Source organism: Gossypium hirsutum, chromosome A03 (genome assembly GCF_007990345.1).
Source record: "Gossypium hirsutum isolate 1008001.06 chromosome A03, Gossypium_hirsutum_v2.1, whole genome shotgun sequence".
Lineage (NCBI taxonomy): Eukaryota > Viridiplantae > Streptophyta > Magnoliopsida > Malvales > Malvaceae > Gossypium > Gossypium hirsutum.
Window position 1 is genome coordinate 103,656,710 of NC_053426.1, and position 12,921 is coordinate 103,669,630.

At 32.2% G+C, this 12,921-nt stretch overlaps 1 protein-coding gene and 1 long non-coding RNA gene across 4 annotated transcripts; one reads left to right on the top strand and one right to left on the bottom strand.

Moving 5' to 3' along the window:
* Nucleotides 1–233: 233 nt before the first annotated feature.
* LOC107886711 (protein DETOXIFICATION 12) lies at nt 234–3,663 on the bottom strand. 3 transcript variants are annotated; one of them, XM_016810759.2, is made up of 7 exons: nt 3,112–3,663; nt 1,584–2,128; nt 1,411–1,497; nt 1,216–1,272; nt 863–1,101; nt 562–767; nt 234–405 (listed from the first exon to the last, which is right to left on the bottom strand). In XM_016810759.2, exons 1-7 carry the CDS (start codon nt 3,382–3,384, stop codon nt 343–345), a joined length of 1,470 nt encoding a protein of 489 aa, XP_016666248.1. In that variant the 5' UTR covers nt 3,385–3,663; the 3' UTR covers nt 234–342. The 3 variants fall into 3 exon arrangements, with proteins under 3 accessions (XP_016666248.1, XP_040956170.1, XP_016666249.1); XM_041100236.1 differs by having other exon boundaries at nt 234–434; XM_016810760.2 differs by lacking the exon at nt 1,216–1,272.
* A 4,528-nt stretch (nt 3,664–8,191) lies between these two features.
* On the top strand, nt 8,192–12,278 carry LOC107886715 (uncharacterized). The gene is made up of 4 exons (XR_001680864.2): nt 8,192–8,340; nt 8,425–8,528; nt 9,578–9,622; nt 12,096–12,278. It is a non-coding gene; the product is annotated as an uncharacterized lncRNA (long non-coding RNA).
* The last annotated feature ends 643 nt before the right edge of the window (nt 12,279–12,921 follow it).

Sequence of the window (12,921 nt, forward strand, 5' to 3'; positions counted from 1 at the left end):
TAAGAAACTAAATTTTGTAGATTCGACATGTTGGACATGACATTTTTGTTGTTGGAATTCCAAAATAGCGGGACTTAAAACATAAGTTTGTTTTAGATTTGCATGCAACTCCATCTCTTTAATCATCAGCGAAAACTTGCAGAATGGGTTAACGGTATCCCAATCCTCTATTCTAATGACAAAATGAAGTCATGGTTCAGTTTCTATTCTTACTTTCAAGGAGAGCGTGAGGATGATCGAAAACCAATTTTATTCAATCCCTGTTTTCTATTACTGCATTAATACACGCATTGTAATAAAATTTCTCTATTTCAAAACTATATCTCATTAGTTTTATTTTTCTTACATCGCTCCATACTCTATTGAAGAGCTTCCTTGGAATACCCTTTCTCTCGCTTCAATTGCCTGCAGTTGCGTCACAGCCCAAAAATAAACTATAAGAGATGCAGAAGAATAAACAAGCAAGCAAAATTGAAGTGTTTCAGTGTTAACAATCTATTAAAAGGTGCAACTACAGCTAAGTTGTAGTATTATAGAAGATTTTGAGAATGGACGACAAACCTGTTTTTCCCAATTTATGCAACTTGTAACAATGGCGAGCAGAATTGTTTGGGTGAAAGCCCCAAACTGTATACCGATCCACAGGCCAACCCCTCTCAACTGTAACCAGAAGGCAAGGGTGGCAGCGACAGGGATTCCAACAAGATAAAAAGCTCCCAGGTTGACATAAGCTCCTATATGCTGCCATCCGCATCCCCTCGCAATACCTGATCCAAGCATGTAACCATTTGTATGACTACTACTCCAACATTCATCTCATGGAAATATATTTATTATTCACCATAACGATAACGAGTTTAACCTGAAAGAACCCCCTGTAAGCTATCAAGAACAACAGACGCACAAACCAAGGGAGCCATGGTTGTCACATAATCCACCACTTCCTTCTCATTGCTATAAATATAACCAAAAACACGTCGGCTTGCAAACAGGGCTCCAGTAACTATAAGCGTCTCTAAAACTGCAATAGCCATAGCAGCATACACCGCCACACGTGCTGCTTGGGGTTTCCCTGCCCCTAGTTCATTTGAAACTCTAGTACTATATTTACAAATCGAAAATGATTCTTAGTTAAATTCATATAGTTTGAAAAACTTGAAACATTAATCAGTAAAGAAATAAAAAATAAGTGTGTGCACGCATATCAGGGCAGACCTTGCTGCAGCACCAAGTCCATATGGTATGGCATAAAGTGTTGAAATGGTGTTGAGACTGCTTGGGAAAGTTGAAAAACTTATTACTAGAATAATTACAATATGATGTAATCGAAAAATCATAAATTTATAATATCCAATTAAGCTTTGAATGATACAAGATGCATTGATCCAAAACAATAGCAAATGAACATACCACACAGACAGTACGGATGTTTCCAGCTCTGGATTTGGTAAAAGCCCAGACAGTAGGATGAGTAGCTCATATGACCACCATTCAAGGCTGTAATTGTTTGAATAAAGAAACATCAAGGATCTTTAACAGCTCACATATACATATTTGAGTGAGGAAAAGAGGAGATAACATACCAGATCATAACAGCAGAAGGAATAGCAAAGCGGAAAAACTCTCTAATTCCTTGGAATAATTCCATTGTAATGGGGGCACGAGTTTTTGTACAGGTGGGAGAGTACAGCATGTAAAGTGCAAGGAAAATCACATTTAACCAGTTTGAGATACTAATTGCTATTGCTCCTCCTATACTTTCTAATCCAGACTTGAATACCAGGGCCCAACATAGAGGTATATGTACTACAAGACTAGCACAAGAGCATATGAGCATGGGAGTGATCAAACTTTGTGTTTGAAAGTAGCGAACAAGTGGTTGAAAAGTAGCATAGGCAAAGAGTGATGGGATAAGCCACAAAATGAATTTACCGGCTTCTTGTGAAATTAAGGGATCTTGACCAATGAATACAAGTAGCCTTCCCATATATAACCATAGTATCGACAGAGGGATGCATACTAAGATCAAACAAAATATAGCAGTGTAGGTATGGATTCCCAGTTTTCGGTATTGTTGAGCTCCATAGGCTTGTCCACACAGTGTTTCCAATGCACAAGCCATTCCTAGCTGATAATCGCATGCAAATTACAAATTTTAGGAAATTATATAAGTTGCCATTTACTGTATCCCAAACACAGGTCATCAGCTGATCTAGACTCACTCAGTAGCAACCCTATCATTCAATTATTGGATTTCTTTCTTTTTTTTATTCGTTAAACTAATAGTGATTGAATAACTATGTTATTGAACTGCAAGAATTAACTATTTTTTGTCAACATGTAGCTCGCCTTGATGGATGTTTTCCAAATATTATACAAACCAGAAATTCATTAGCTTGTCCAACTCATCCTATAGCAGATTTAGTCATATGTTAATTGCACAAAGCTAAAAGTGTAACTGGGTCATGTTACTTTTAAGCTAAATGTTAGATGGTTTCCTTCCTAAACAGTAAGCCCAACTGCAAAGCTTTTCCATACCAACATTATTGATCACCTAGAACACACTAAGTATAACACAAAAGCATAAAGCAAGTACTTGCTGCCCAAATCAACTTAAGCAACAGATAGTAAAGCTCATCTTGATCACAGAGAGTTGCTCTGCAAGAAGCCTAACAACAAAAAAACAAGAGTTACTCTTTTTCTTAAATAACTTTTTTTTGTTCATTCCTCGTTACATAATTTGCTGTCCACTAGTTAATTAATGTAAGCCCGAAAAGTCCAAAACCATTATAAATATAAAAAGAGAAGACAGAAAGCACGTGGTTAGGAGTCAACAGATCCAATCATAAAGAGACAATCTGATTAGATTGGCATCACTTTCCAGATGACTAAACTCTATAGGAAGTATTGGAATTTGTCTAGAAATTCAGTTGATGTTCAGACTCAGTTTCAGAATAAGAGAAGATACAAACAAGAGACATAAAATTTGAGAATAAGGTTATTTAAAACGTCACTATCAACACAATAAGGGACAACACCGTGTTAATATAATATCAATATCACGGTTCCAATAAGATTATTTAAGTAGAAGAAAATTGAAAATTGACTTACAAGAAAACTGAAGCCGGTGACCCCTGCGAGAGATATGGCAATGGCAGAACTAGAGAGAGCAAGCTCACCCAGATGACCCACCATCATCGTTGATATAACTTGCAATAGGTACTGTGATAAGGTGACAGCTACCATAGGCCCCGCAAGGTAACCCGCCCTTTTTATTTCTTCAACAAAAGCAGCCCAACTTAGCCACCGAGTGCTTTTCTCCTCGTTCTCTAACTTGAGAATCAAACTCTCTTCCATGATGTTCTTCTTCAGCGAGTCTACCATGATGCCCTTATCTCCTTAACCTTGAACAGCGTCGTTCACTTACGAAAATGCGGGAGACAGTAAAAAGATGAAAGAGTTGAGTGTGTGATTGTTTGGATTTATTATTGCAAACAAACAAACTAGGCACATAGACTCTGCAAACTTCAACCCAGCGTTTCGCTACGACTGAGTTGGACGGCCCTAACTTGCTTTAAACTAAACTAGTAGTTATAAATTATAATCCCGGCGGTCACGGCCGAGGTTTATAATTTTTTTTTATATCTACTTGTATCAACTTAATCAATGAAATAATAATAATTCAAAATTAAATTATAGTAAACTTATTATTTAATGCAGGATATAAATAAATTTATTTATGATTGAAGTTGATAAGTAAGAAAATTTGGATCTAACCCCACTTGGCTGAATATCGAAAAAGTATTTTATCAAAATAGATAATGATTGTAATAATATGTTATTAACTCATCATTGTTCTTAAAAATATCCCAAAATGCTATTTTTATTTAATAATAGATAATGATTGATAATATAATTAGGCTAAGTGTACACCAAAAAGTAAAATATCACCTTACTTTCTATTTCATTAACGATGGACAAAAATAGCAAACTGTAGGGAGATTCCTGGTATATGAGCACAACAAATAAATATTTTATTATTTTTAATAGGTGTTGTAGTGTTAATAATGATTAGTGTGCAAATGAAAAAAAAAATTGGGTTTTAGAATTTTCTCATACATTTTTAACTTTTTTTATTTATAATTTTATGCTTTTATGATATTTTGCAAATTTTATTATTTTCATTAATAATTTTTTGTTATTTTAACATTTTAATAATTTTAAATATAAAATATTAATTTTCATCACCACAAATTAAGACTCAATTGTGAAAAAAATTATAAAAACTTATTCTTTTTTAAAAAAAGTACATATGCTTTAAAAACTCTTTAACCATTAAATAATAATAATAATTAAATTTGACATAATTCCCATACAATTTATCTATTTGTGCGTGTAATATGATTTGCGAAATTCTAACAGCTTGTTTGGTTGGGTGTATTGGCATAGCCAATACACCTCTAATCAGTGGGTCCCACTTAATACCCCTTTAATACTTTGTTTGGTTGAGAGTATTCTTATTACAGGTCTAATTCAATACTGACCTAATCCTCAAAATTCACGGATTTGTAATCCCACCCTTTTGCTCAGTTTAGCTGCTGTTTCAGATTACCCTCCCTGTTTTACCCCCGATTGGCTTCCCCTTTTCTTTTGTTTCTTCCTTCTGTTTCAGTTTAGCTACTTCACAACTTAGCCGTTCCTTCTATTTCTTCTTTCTGTTTCAGTTTAGCTGTTCCTTCTGTTTCTTCCTTCTGTTTCAGTTTAGCTGCTTCACAACCTTTTCTTTTCTTTTTCTTTACAACACAATTTACAACGGTGGTAAAGAGTGCGTTGCAGGCGATCCGTGAGAGGGGTCTCAACAGTTTCTTAAGGGAGCTCAAGGATGATGGCTTCACGTTCGTAGTTCCACTCTCTTCCTTTCTTTTGTTATTTCGATTTCTTATAATTTCTATTGTTTCTTCGATTCAAAAAATGGATAACCCACCTTATTTACTGATTTTTTTCCCTTTCCTTTCCTTCAGGAAATGCTTCTTCGATGGAAACCTTCTGTAAATCTAATTCTGTCTCTTATTAATAATTTCCAGCTCATTTTTTCTTAATTGGAAATTTATCATTTCTTTACAAAATGGAATTAGGAGGTTACTGAAATTGAAATTTTAATAAATTTTAATTAGAATCAATAGAATCCGACTGGAATATCTATTGGATTTAGCAGTATGATTATTTTTATTTTACTTTATTTTCATGAGATTTGGATAAATAGAAAAAGAGAAACTTTAACTATCCTTTAAATTTAAGCTTACCAAGAAGAATTAGAGACTTGAATGTAAATCCGCTTGATTTGGGGAGAAATAATGGAAGCTAAGAAGATTATCCAGCTTCAGTGAGATGTTTCTGATTTAAAGATTCTAAATTACAGCTTGCATAGATGCAGTGGCTGCTGGGAAAGGAAAAGGGGGAACTGATTTTATAATTAGAAACTGATTCACCGATAAACCATGTGAATACTTTAGCTCCTAAACCATGTGAATACTTTAGCAATGCCTTTTTGCTTCTAGCTCTAACAGCTCCTTCACTCTTCATTTTCACATCATTTACAAATTTTGAACACCACCACAACTTTGCAGCACCCACAATATACATTACGGCCATGACCATATTGTCGTCGTCTTAGTTAGTGTACACAACCACTACACCAAAACAGGCTTTTAGCGGCGTTTTTAGCGGCGTTTGGATAAAAAACGCCACTAAAAAATAAATCAATTTATAAAAAAAATAAAAAAATTTTAGAATAGCAAAACGGCGTCGTTTTGTTCAAAATGAAAAAATTTTGCGGCGCTTTATAAGAAGCGCCGCTAAAGGTAAGCAATAGCGGCGTTTTCTATAAAAACGCCGCAAAAAATAAATCAACTTATAAAAAAAATAAAAAATTGTTAGAATAGCAAAACGGCGTCGTTTTTTTCAAAATGAAAAAAATTTTGCGGCGCTTTATAAGAAGCGCCGCTAAAGGTAAGCAATAGCGGCGTTTCCTATATAAACGCCGCAAAAAATAAATCAATTTATAAAAAAAAATTTAGAATAGCAAAACGGCGTCGTTTTGTTCAAAATGAAAAAATTTTGCGGCGCTTTATAAGAAGCGCCGCTAAAGGTAAGCAATAGCGGCGTTTTCTATAAAAACGCCGCAAAAAATAAATCAATTTATAAAAAATTTCCCAAATTTTTTATGCGTTTTTATCCCAAAATTCCCCTTAAAACCCCTAAATTTTCTCCCCTAAAATTGGTATCCTCAAAACACCTGAGTGTTTCTCTCTTCCACCACCGTCTTCATCATGAATTAATTACCATTTAATCGTAAAAGAGATAGTATTAATTTTAAAATATTGAATTAATTACTATTTAATTTGTTTATTTATATTAATTAAAATTCAAGTTAATTTTAAATAAATATTTGTTATAAATGGATTAATTTGAAATAATGACACGTAGAAATAAATTGAAATAAAAAACATGGAAAAATATTTGTTAAAAATAGAAAAATTAAAATACTATTATTAAGCCATAATTTTAAAATTTTTTGGGTACATGACTGATTGATTTTTAATTTATATACTAAATAATTTCAAATATAATTGTAAGAGATAAGATAGTATTAATTTTAAAATATTTAATTTAATTATCATTATAGTTTAGGGTTTAATAAATATGGTTTAGGGTATAGATATGGTTACTTTAGGATTTAAGATTGGTTTAGGAGTTACAATTTTAAGTTTTATAGATTATGGAATTAGGGATTATGGATTAGGGATTCTGATTTAAGGGTTAATGTGATTTAAGGTTTATGGGTTAAGGGTTAGGGGTTAAGGGTTAGGTTAGGGGTTAGATGTTAAGAGTTAGGGATTTAGGGCTTAGAAATTTGGTGTTAAGTTAGAGTTTAGGGTTTAGAATAATTAGTGTATTTTAATTATATATTAAATAAGGTTTAGGGGTTAGGGGTTAAGGGTTAGGGATTTAGGATCGGGTTATGGTTTAGGGTTTAGATTAACTAGTGTTTTCTAATTTATATATTAATTAATTTCTTATATAATTGTAAAAGAGATAATATTAATTTGGTTCTTCAAATCGTGTGAAGATTTGGTTTATGGATGATGGGTTTAAAGGTCAGGATTTAAGGTTTAGGGGTTAGTGGTTAGGGGTTAGGGGTTAAGAGTTAGGGATTTAGGGGTTAGGACTTAAGGATTCAAGGGTCGGGTTAGGGTTTAAATTATGTAATTGTAAAAGATGTATAATTTAGGGTTTAAATTATGCCTTGAGAGAGATAAACTTAAAATTTATATCATTTCAATGGTTAATTTAGGGTTTAATAAGGTTAAGGTTTACTTGAGATTTGTAATTTTATACAATTAATTAATGCTTTTATATTTTTAAAAAATTGAATCTAAACCATTTGATATATTTAGGTATAATTAATTATAAATAAGTTTAAAAAAAAGTAATAGATTGCTATGGATAATTTAGGTATAATTATTAATTTTGGAGAGGACCAAATTATAAGAAATAAAATTAAAATACAAAAATAAAAATGAAATAAAAACACTAAAATTTTTAATTTTATCTAATTTTTATAAATATTACTTAAAAAACTAAAATTTATAATTTTATCTAATTTTTATAAATATTACTTAAACAAAACTATGCATTAAAATTTCCCAAAATGGCGTTGTTTCAATAGAAGAATTTAATTTATTAGTGGCGTTTCCACGAAAAACGCCGCAAAAAATTCCTAATAATATAGACAAAACGGTGTAGTTTTTGGCTGCGAATTTAATTTCTTTAGCGGCACTAAGAAAAAAACGCCACTAAAAATGAGCATTAGCGGCGCTATAATAAAAACGCCGCAAAGTTTCGTTGTAGTTTAAACAAAATGTTGTCGTTTTGTCTTGCACAATAACGACATTAGTGGCGCTAGGGTCAAAAACGCCGCAAGTTTTCATTCTGGTTGAAATATTTATTCCCCTCCAAATTTATTCCCCTTCAATTTTTCCCATACCCGAAAAACCTCATTTTATTCCCCTCCCAATTTTCCCAAAAATTCCCCCAAATCAAGAACCCTAGTCTGCTGCGCTCCACGACCCAAACCTTTCCCAAATCTGCTGCATTGTCGTAGACCGTCCCTTCTGCCGTCGCTCGTCTCTACTTCTTTAAGCGGTTCGTCTTCTTCTTCTTCTCTGTTTGGTCTTTTTCTTTTTTCCTGGTTTGTTGTTGTTTTGGAGTTGTTGGGCTGTTCTCATTTTGGTTCCTCAACAGTAATCTAAATTCAAGATCAAGCCTTTTGAAAACTGGGTATCATTTTTTTTCTTTCAACTTTTCTTTTTCTTTTCTTGGTAGTTGTGTAATGTCTTCTTTTCTTTTCCTTATTTTTTGCAGCAAGGTAAAGTTCATCTTTTTGGGAGTCTTGAGTTAAGAGCAAGAGAAAATGGGGGATAAAAAATGAAGTCTTGGAGGCTGTATTGAAGGAAACTGTGGATTTGGTAAATAGATCTGACCAAACTCGCTCGAAAGGGATTCATTTGATGTTTACTAATGATGGAATGTATATTTTAAACCGAATGAATCCATGATTTTTATCTTTTTATAAAAATAAAATTTTGGTAAACAGAGGTGAAGTAAGTAGTGAATGCTTCATCTTATCTTTTTCCTTAGGCTCTGTATACTTTGCTTTGATTTAATGTTACTTTTCTTAATGGGTTTGTCTAACCTGGCTATCGGTTTTTGGCTCATGCGTTGTTCTACAGCCTTTTTATTAATATATTTATAGTCTTTTATATAAATGAATGCGCTTTAAAGAATCATCTAAAATTATCCTGTGCTATTGTACCTAAAAAAAAAAGTTGTCTTGTGAATTAATGTTTTTTAAATTTAGCAAAAACACACACAAAAAGAGAGTAGATTTGAGTATTTATTTCATATTCATATATCTTGTGTGTTTAAATTAATTTATATTTATATAAAATATTGATATGTTAAATTGAAGCAAATCATTGCCCTTTATACACTACCAATAAGCAATTCAACCACACGACATTGGTATGTCGCTCATTACACTAGTTTAGTGATAAGGCGTGGATTTAAATTTATTAGCTTAATTTAGATTTCAAATTTAATCTTTATGTTTGTAACTCATTTTATGATGATTATAATGTAGTTGCTTGCACTCAAAACTTATTATTTTATGCATATATATAAATATTATTTAGTCTTAGATTCTTATGATTGTTGCTGACTTCCTGAACTCATATCCATCATGCTATATTTTTCTCATTTCATGTTAAATTAGTTCTATTAAATGGTTCCAAGCTTCCGAGTAAACAAGTGGTAATATTCTACAAGAACTGACTTTACCTTTTGACTATCAGAAATTATTTATATAGCTTCCTATGTACAGGCACTAAAAGAATCAGTCATTGAAATCTTTAACTGCAAAGAGGTGTATATATACAACTGAATATGGCTAATTTAATGCCTTCTTTTTCATTTGAATCTGAAAATATTAATAACAGATATTCACTTTTGTCTACAGGGTGAATTTGCATACCCTTGGGTTGAGAAAGTCATCGTGGGACAGGTCTGACATGAGAGTTTAAGTTGTGTTATTCTATTTATTTAACTATTATCCATTCTTATTGTCATATTAATTATTTAACTATCTTTCTTTTTCTTGATTTGTTATGCCGGTATCATTATATTTTGATGATGTAGTTTTCCCTACACATAACTAACTTCTTGGAATAACTTATTTTCTGGGATGTGACTCCCAATAAGGAGAATTACTAGCAAGCTGATAGTGTTTAGCATACCTCGAATGAATTCAAGTTATTGAATATCTAGTATAGTTACTTTTGTCTTACTGAGATAGCATTTACTCAAACATATTTGATTCACAAGAGGCCTTAAAGCCAATGTTAAAGCATAATGCTATCTTTTGCAAACCCTGCTTACCACCCTCTAAAAATGACAAATAATTAATAAATTGTTAAAAACAAAAATAAAAATAGTCTTACATCATCAATCCGTTGTAGTCTAGTTGGTTAGGATACTCGGCTCTCACCCGAGAGACCCGGGTTCAAGTTCCGGCAATGTTTTGCTTATTTTGTTCTTTTTCCCCATTTTGCTTGCTTTTATTTTTGTTTGTTTGTTTTTTTTCTCATTTTGCTTGCTTACTCTGTTACTGGTATGGGTTTTTGTTACTACTTGCTTACTTATATTTTTGCTTTTTTGTTCTTTTTGCTTGCTCACTTTGTAACTACTGGTACGGGTTTTGGTGCCTTTTAGTCCCTATGAATAAATTTTGTGTAATTAGTTTAGATAAGACAGATTGAATGTTGTTTAGGATTTCCTTGTTTTACCTTTTAGAATTTTTCCATTTGAGTTGCAATGGAAAATTGAATAGATAAATCCATAAAGATGTACATGCAAAGAAAATTTAGCACATACTATATACAAAACATACTGTAATATTAATATTACTGTAAAAAGATTGATGTATATAAACAGGTTGATGTATAGCTTGTATACTACTAATATAAAAAAACATTCAAAACATTAGAAGGCCCAGATAGTGTAACATTCAATATTACAATGTAGCATATTTTATATTAATAGTGTCATTATCTAAAGTCTGTTTTAAGTGTTTATGTGCTTCTTTTCTCATTCGGGTTTTTGGTTTAAATTTTATCAGTAATATTTGAGGCTTTAACAAGCCCCTGTTATAAATGTATATTCACTATTGATTTTGAACTTCATATAGAAATTTGTATTTCTTAAAATGATGACAGTATGTTGTATCAGTTTTTGCTTGCATTCTCAATCACATACAATTTTTGCAGGGTTCCCTAATTGCTATTATTTTGATTTTACAGCTTTTATAATAATGAATAAGTGGTTGTGTTTCTATAATGGCAGGAAAGACAGTAATAATTTCTAATCAGCCTTATTTCTATAAGAAAGCTGAACTTTTTCCCGGTAGTGCTTTTGTAATTGGTGCTGACACTGCAGTAAGGCTTATCAATGTATGACACTTTGAATTCCTTAAATATTATGACATTATATCCTGACACTTTATAGTTCAAAGTTTCTGTTAAAATAATTATGCATAATTTTTTCAATCGAGAGCTTCATGAATAATCCTCCTCCTAAATGATAACATCAGTATAATGTGTCTATTTTATGATTAGGGAGCAAGACCTAACTGTTAAGGGAACACATAACATTCTTATAGGCATATTTGAGCTACATAAACAACATAGAGAAGATTGGTTTCAGATAATCTTGAGCACAACTTAAGTTGCCATTTCCTTTTCTATAGACAACTTGTTGAATTAGCTACCTTTTGATATCATTATGTATTGTCCGTCTATCACTAGACTTCTTTTTTTGTTTTCTATGAAAATGCAGAAATGCATAAATGTTCTAAAACATCATACAGAAATATTTTGCTATGAACTTATTTTTGAGAATCATTGGAAAAAAAAATGCTATAAGTTTCATCTTTGATGAGAAGTAAAGTGGTACCCTATTATATTTTCTAGCTGTTGCTGCAGGTGAAGCACCTTTGTAATAAGAGAATACTAGAAAATATAAGGCACAAAATGGTAGTTTGCATAAGTAAACTCATCAAAAGGTTGGCTTTTTACTTTGTAGTTTCGGAAATAGGGAAAGGTAAATGTTTACTTTGCCTTGGATGTTGAATTAGCTATTAGGGATATATGAATTAAATGAAAATATTGCAGCAAACTTGTACTCATGTATCTGTGTGGATACGCATACTGTCCGATGTAGGTATATATATTTCTTTTTTTTTTCTTTTTCTTTTTAAGTTTTTCATGTGTTTGGAGAGTTATTATATACATTATAGGTATATGTATACTGTCCTTAGTCTCTTTGATGTTTGGCATTTTATGTTTTAATTGTGGGTATTGATTTTTATTTATTGTCTTTATAATTACTACTTAATTTTTGTGTGTTTTTAAAAATATATATATATACACTGATTGGAGACCACTTGTTTTACATTTGTTTCTCTTTAATGGATAATGCAGGAGGTCAATGGAATCAGGGTTCTTCAACTGGAAACTGCAGCTGGTGCAGCAATTAGGGTATAAAATTGTACCAATTATGGTTATGATGTATTAAAATGTAAAAAGATCTGTCTAACCATGTATTTTCCTTACGTGATTAAGTTCTTTGATCATGCTATTCGTATCAATGTACCTCGATCACAATTCCTTATACGTCTTGTTCATGAATTTCCATTTTAATACGTCTTCAAATTAAATTATACATTTCTAAATTGGATTTGTGGTGTTTTTATAATATTTTTTTATTTTTTATGACCTTTAGTGGTGCTTTTATCAAAAGCGTCGCTAAAGATCATGTTTTTTAGCGGCATTTGTGGTTAAAGCGTCGCTAAAGATCATGTTCTTTAGCGGCATTTGTGTTTAAAGCGCCGCTAAAGATCATGTTCTTTAGCAGCGTTTGTGGGTAAGGCGCCGCTAAAGATCATGTTCTTTAGCGGCGTTTGTGGGTAAAGCGCCGCTAAAGAACATGATCTTTAGCGGCGTTTTGCCTCATAAACGCCGCAAAAGTTAGCGACGTTGTCAATAGTGGCATTTTTTGCGGCGCTAGTGAAAGCGCCGCAAATACTTTTAGCGGCGCTAAGAAGCGCTGCTAAAGGCCTAAAAAAACGCCGCTAAAAGCCTGTTTTGATGTAGTGAACCTTGAAATATCGCTCCATACTGAACAAGAAAATTTTGAGTTCTTTGTCATCCCTTGCTCCTTTATAGTTTCACAGTTCTGGCACCTTGGCGCGCTTACCTTTGTCTATTGTGCAATAACTCGTTCGTCTCACAGCCATTTGAAGCACAT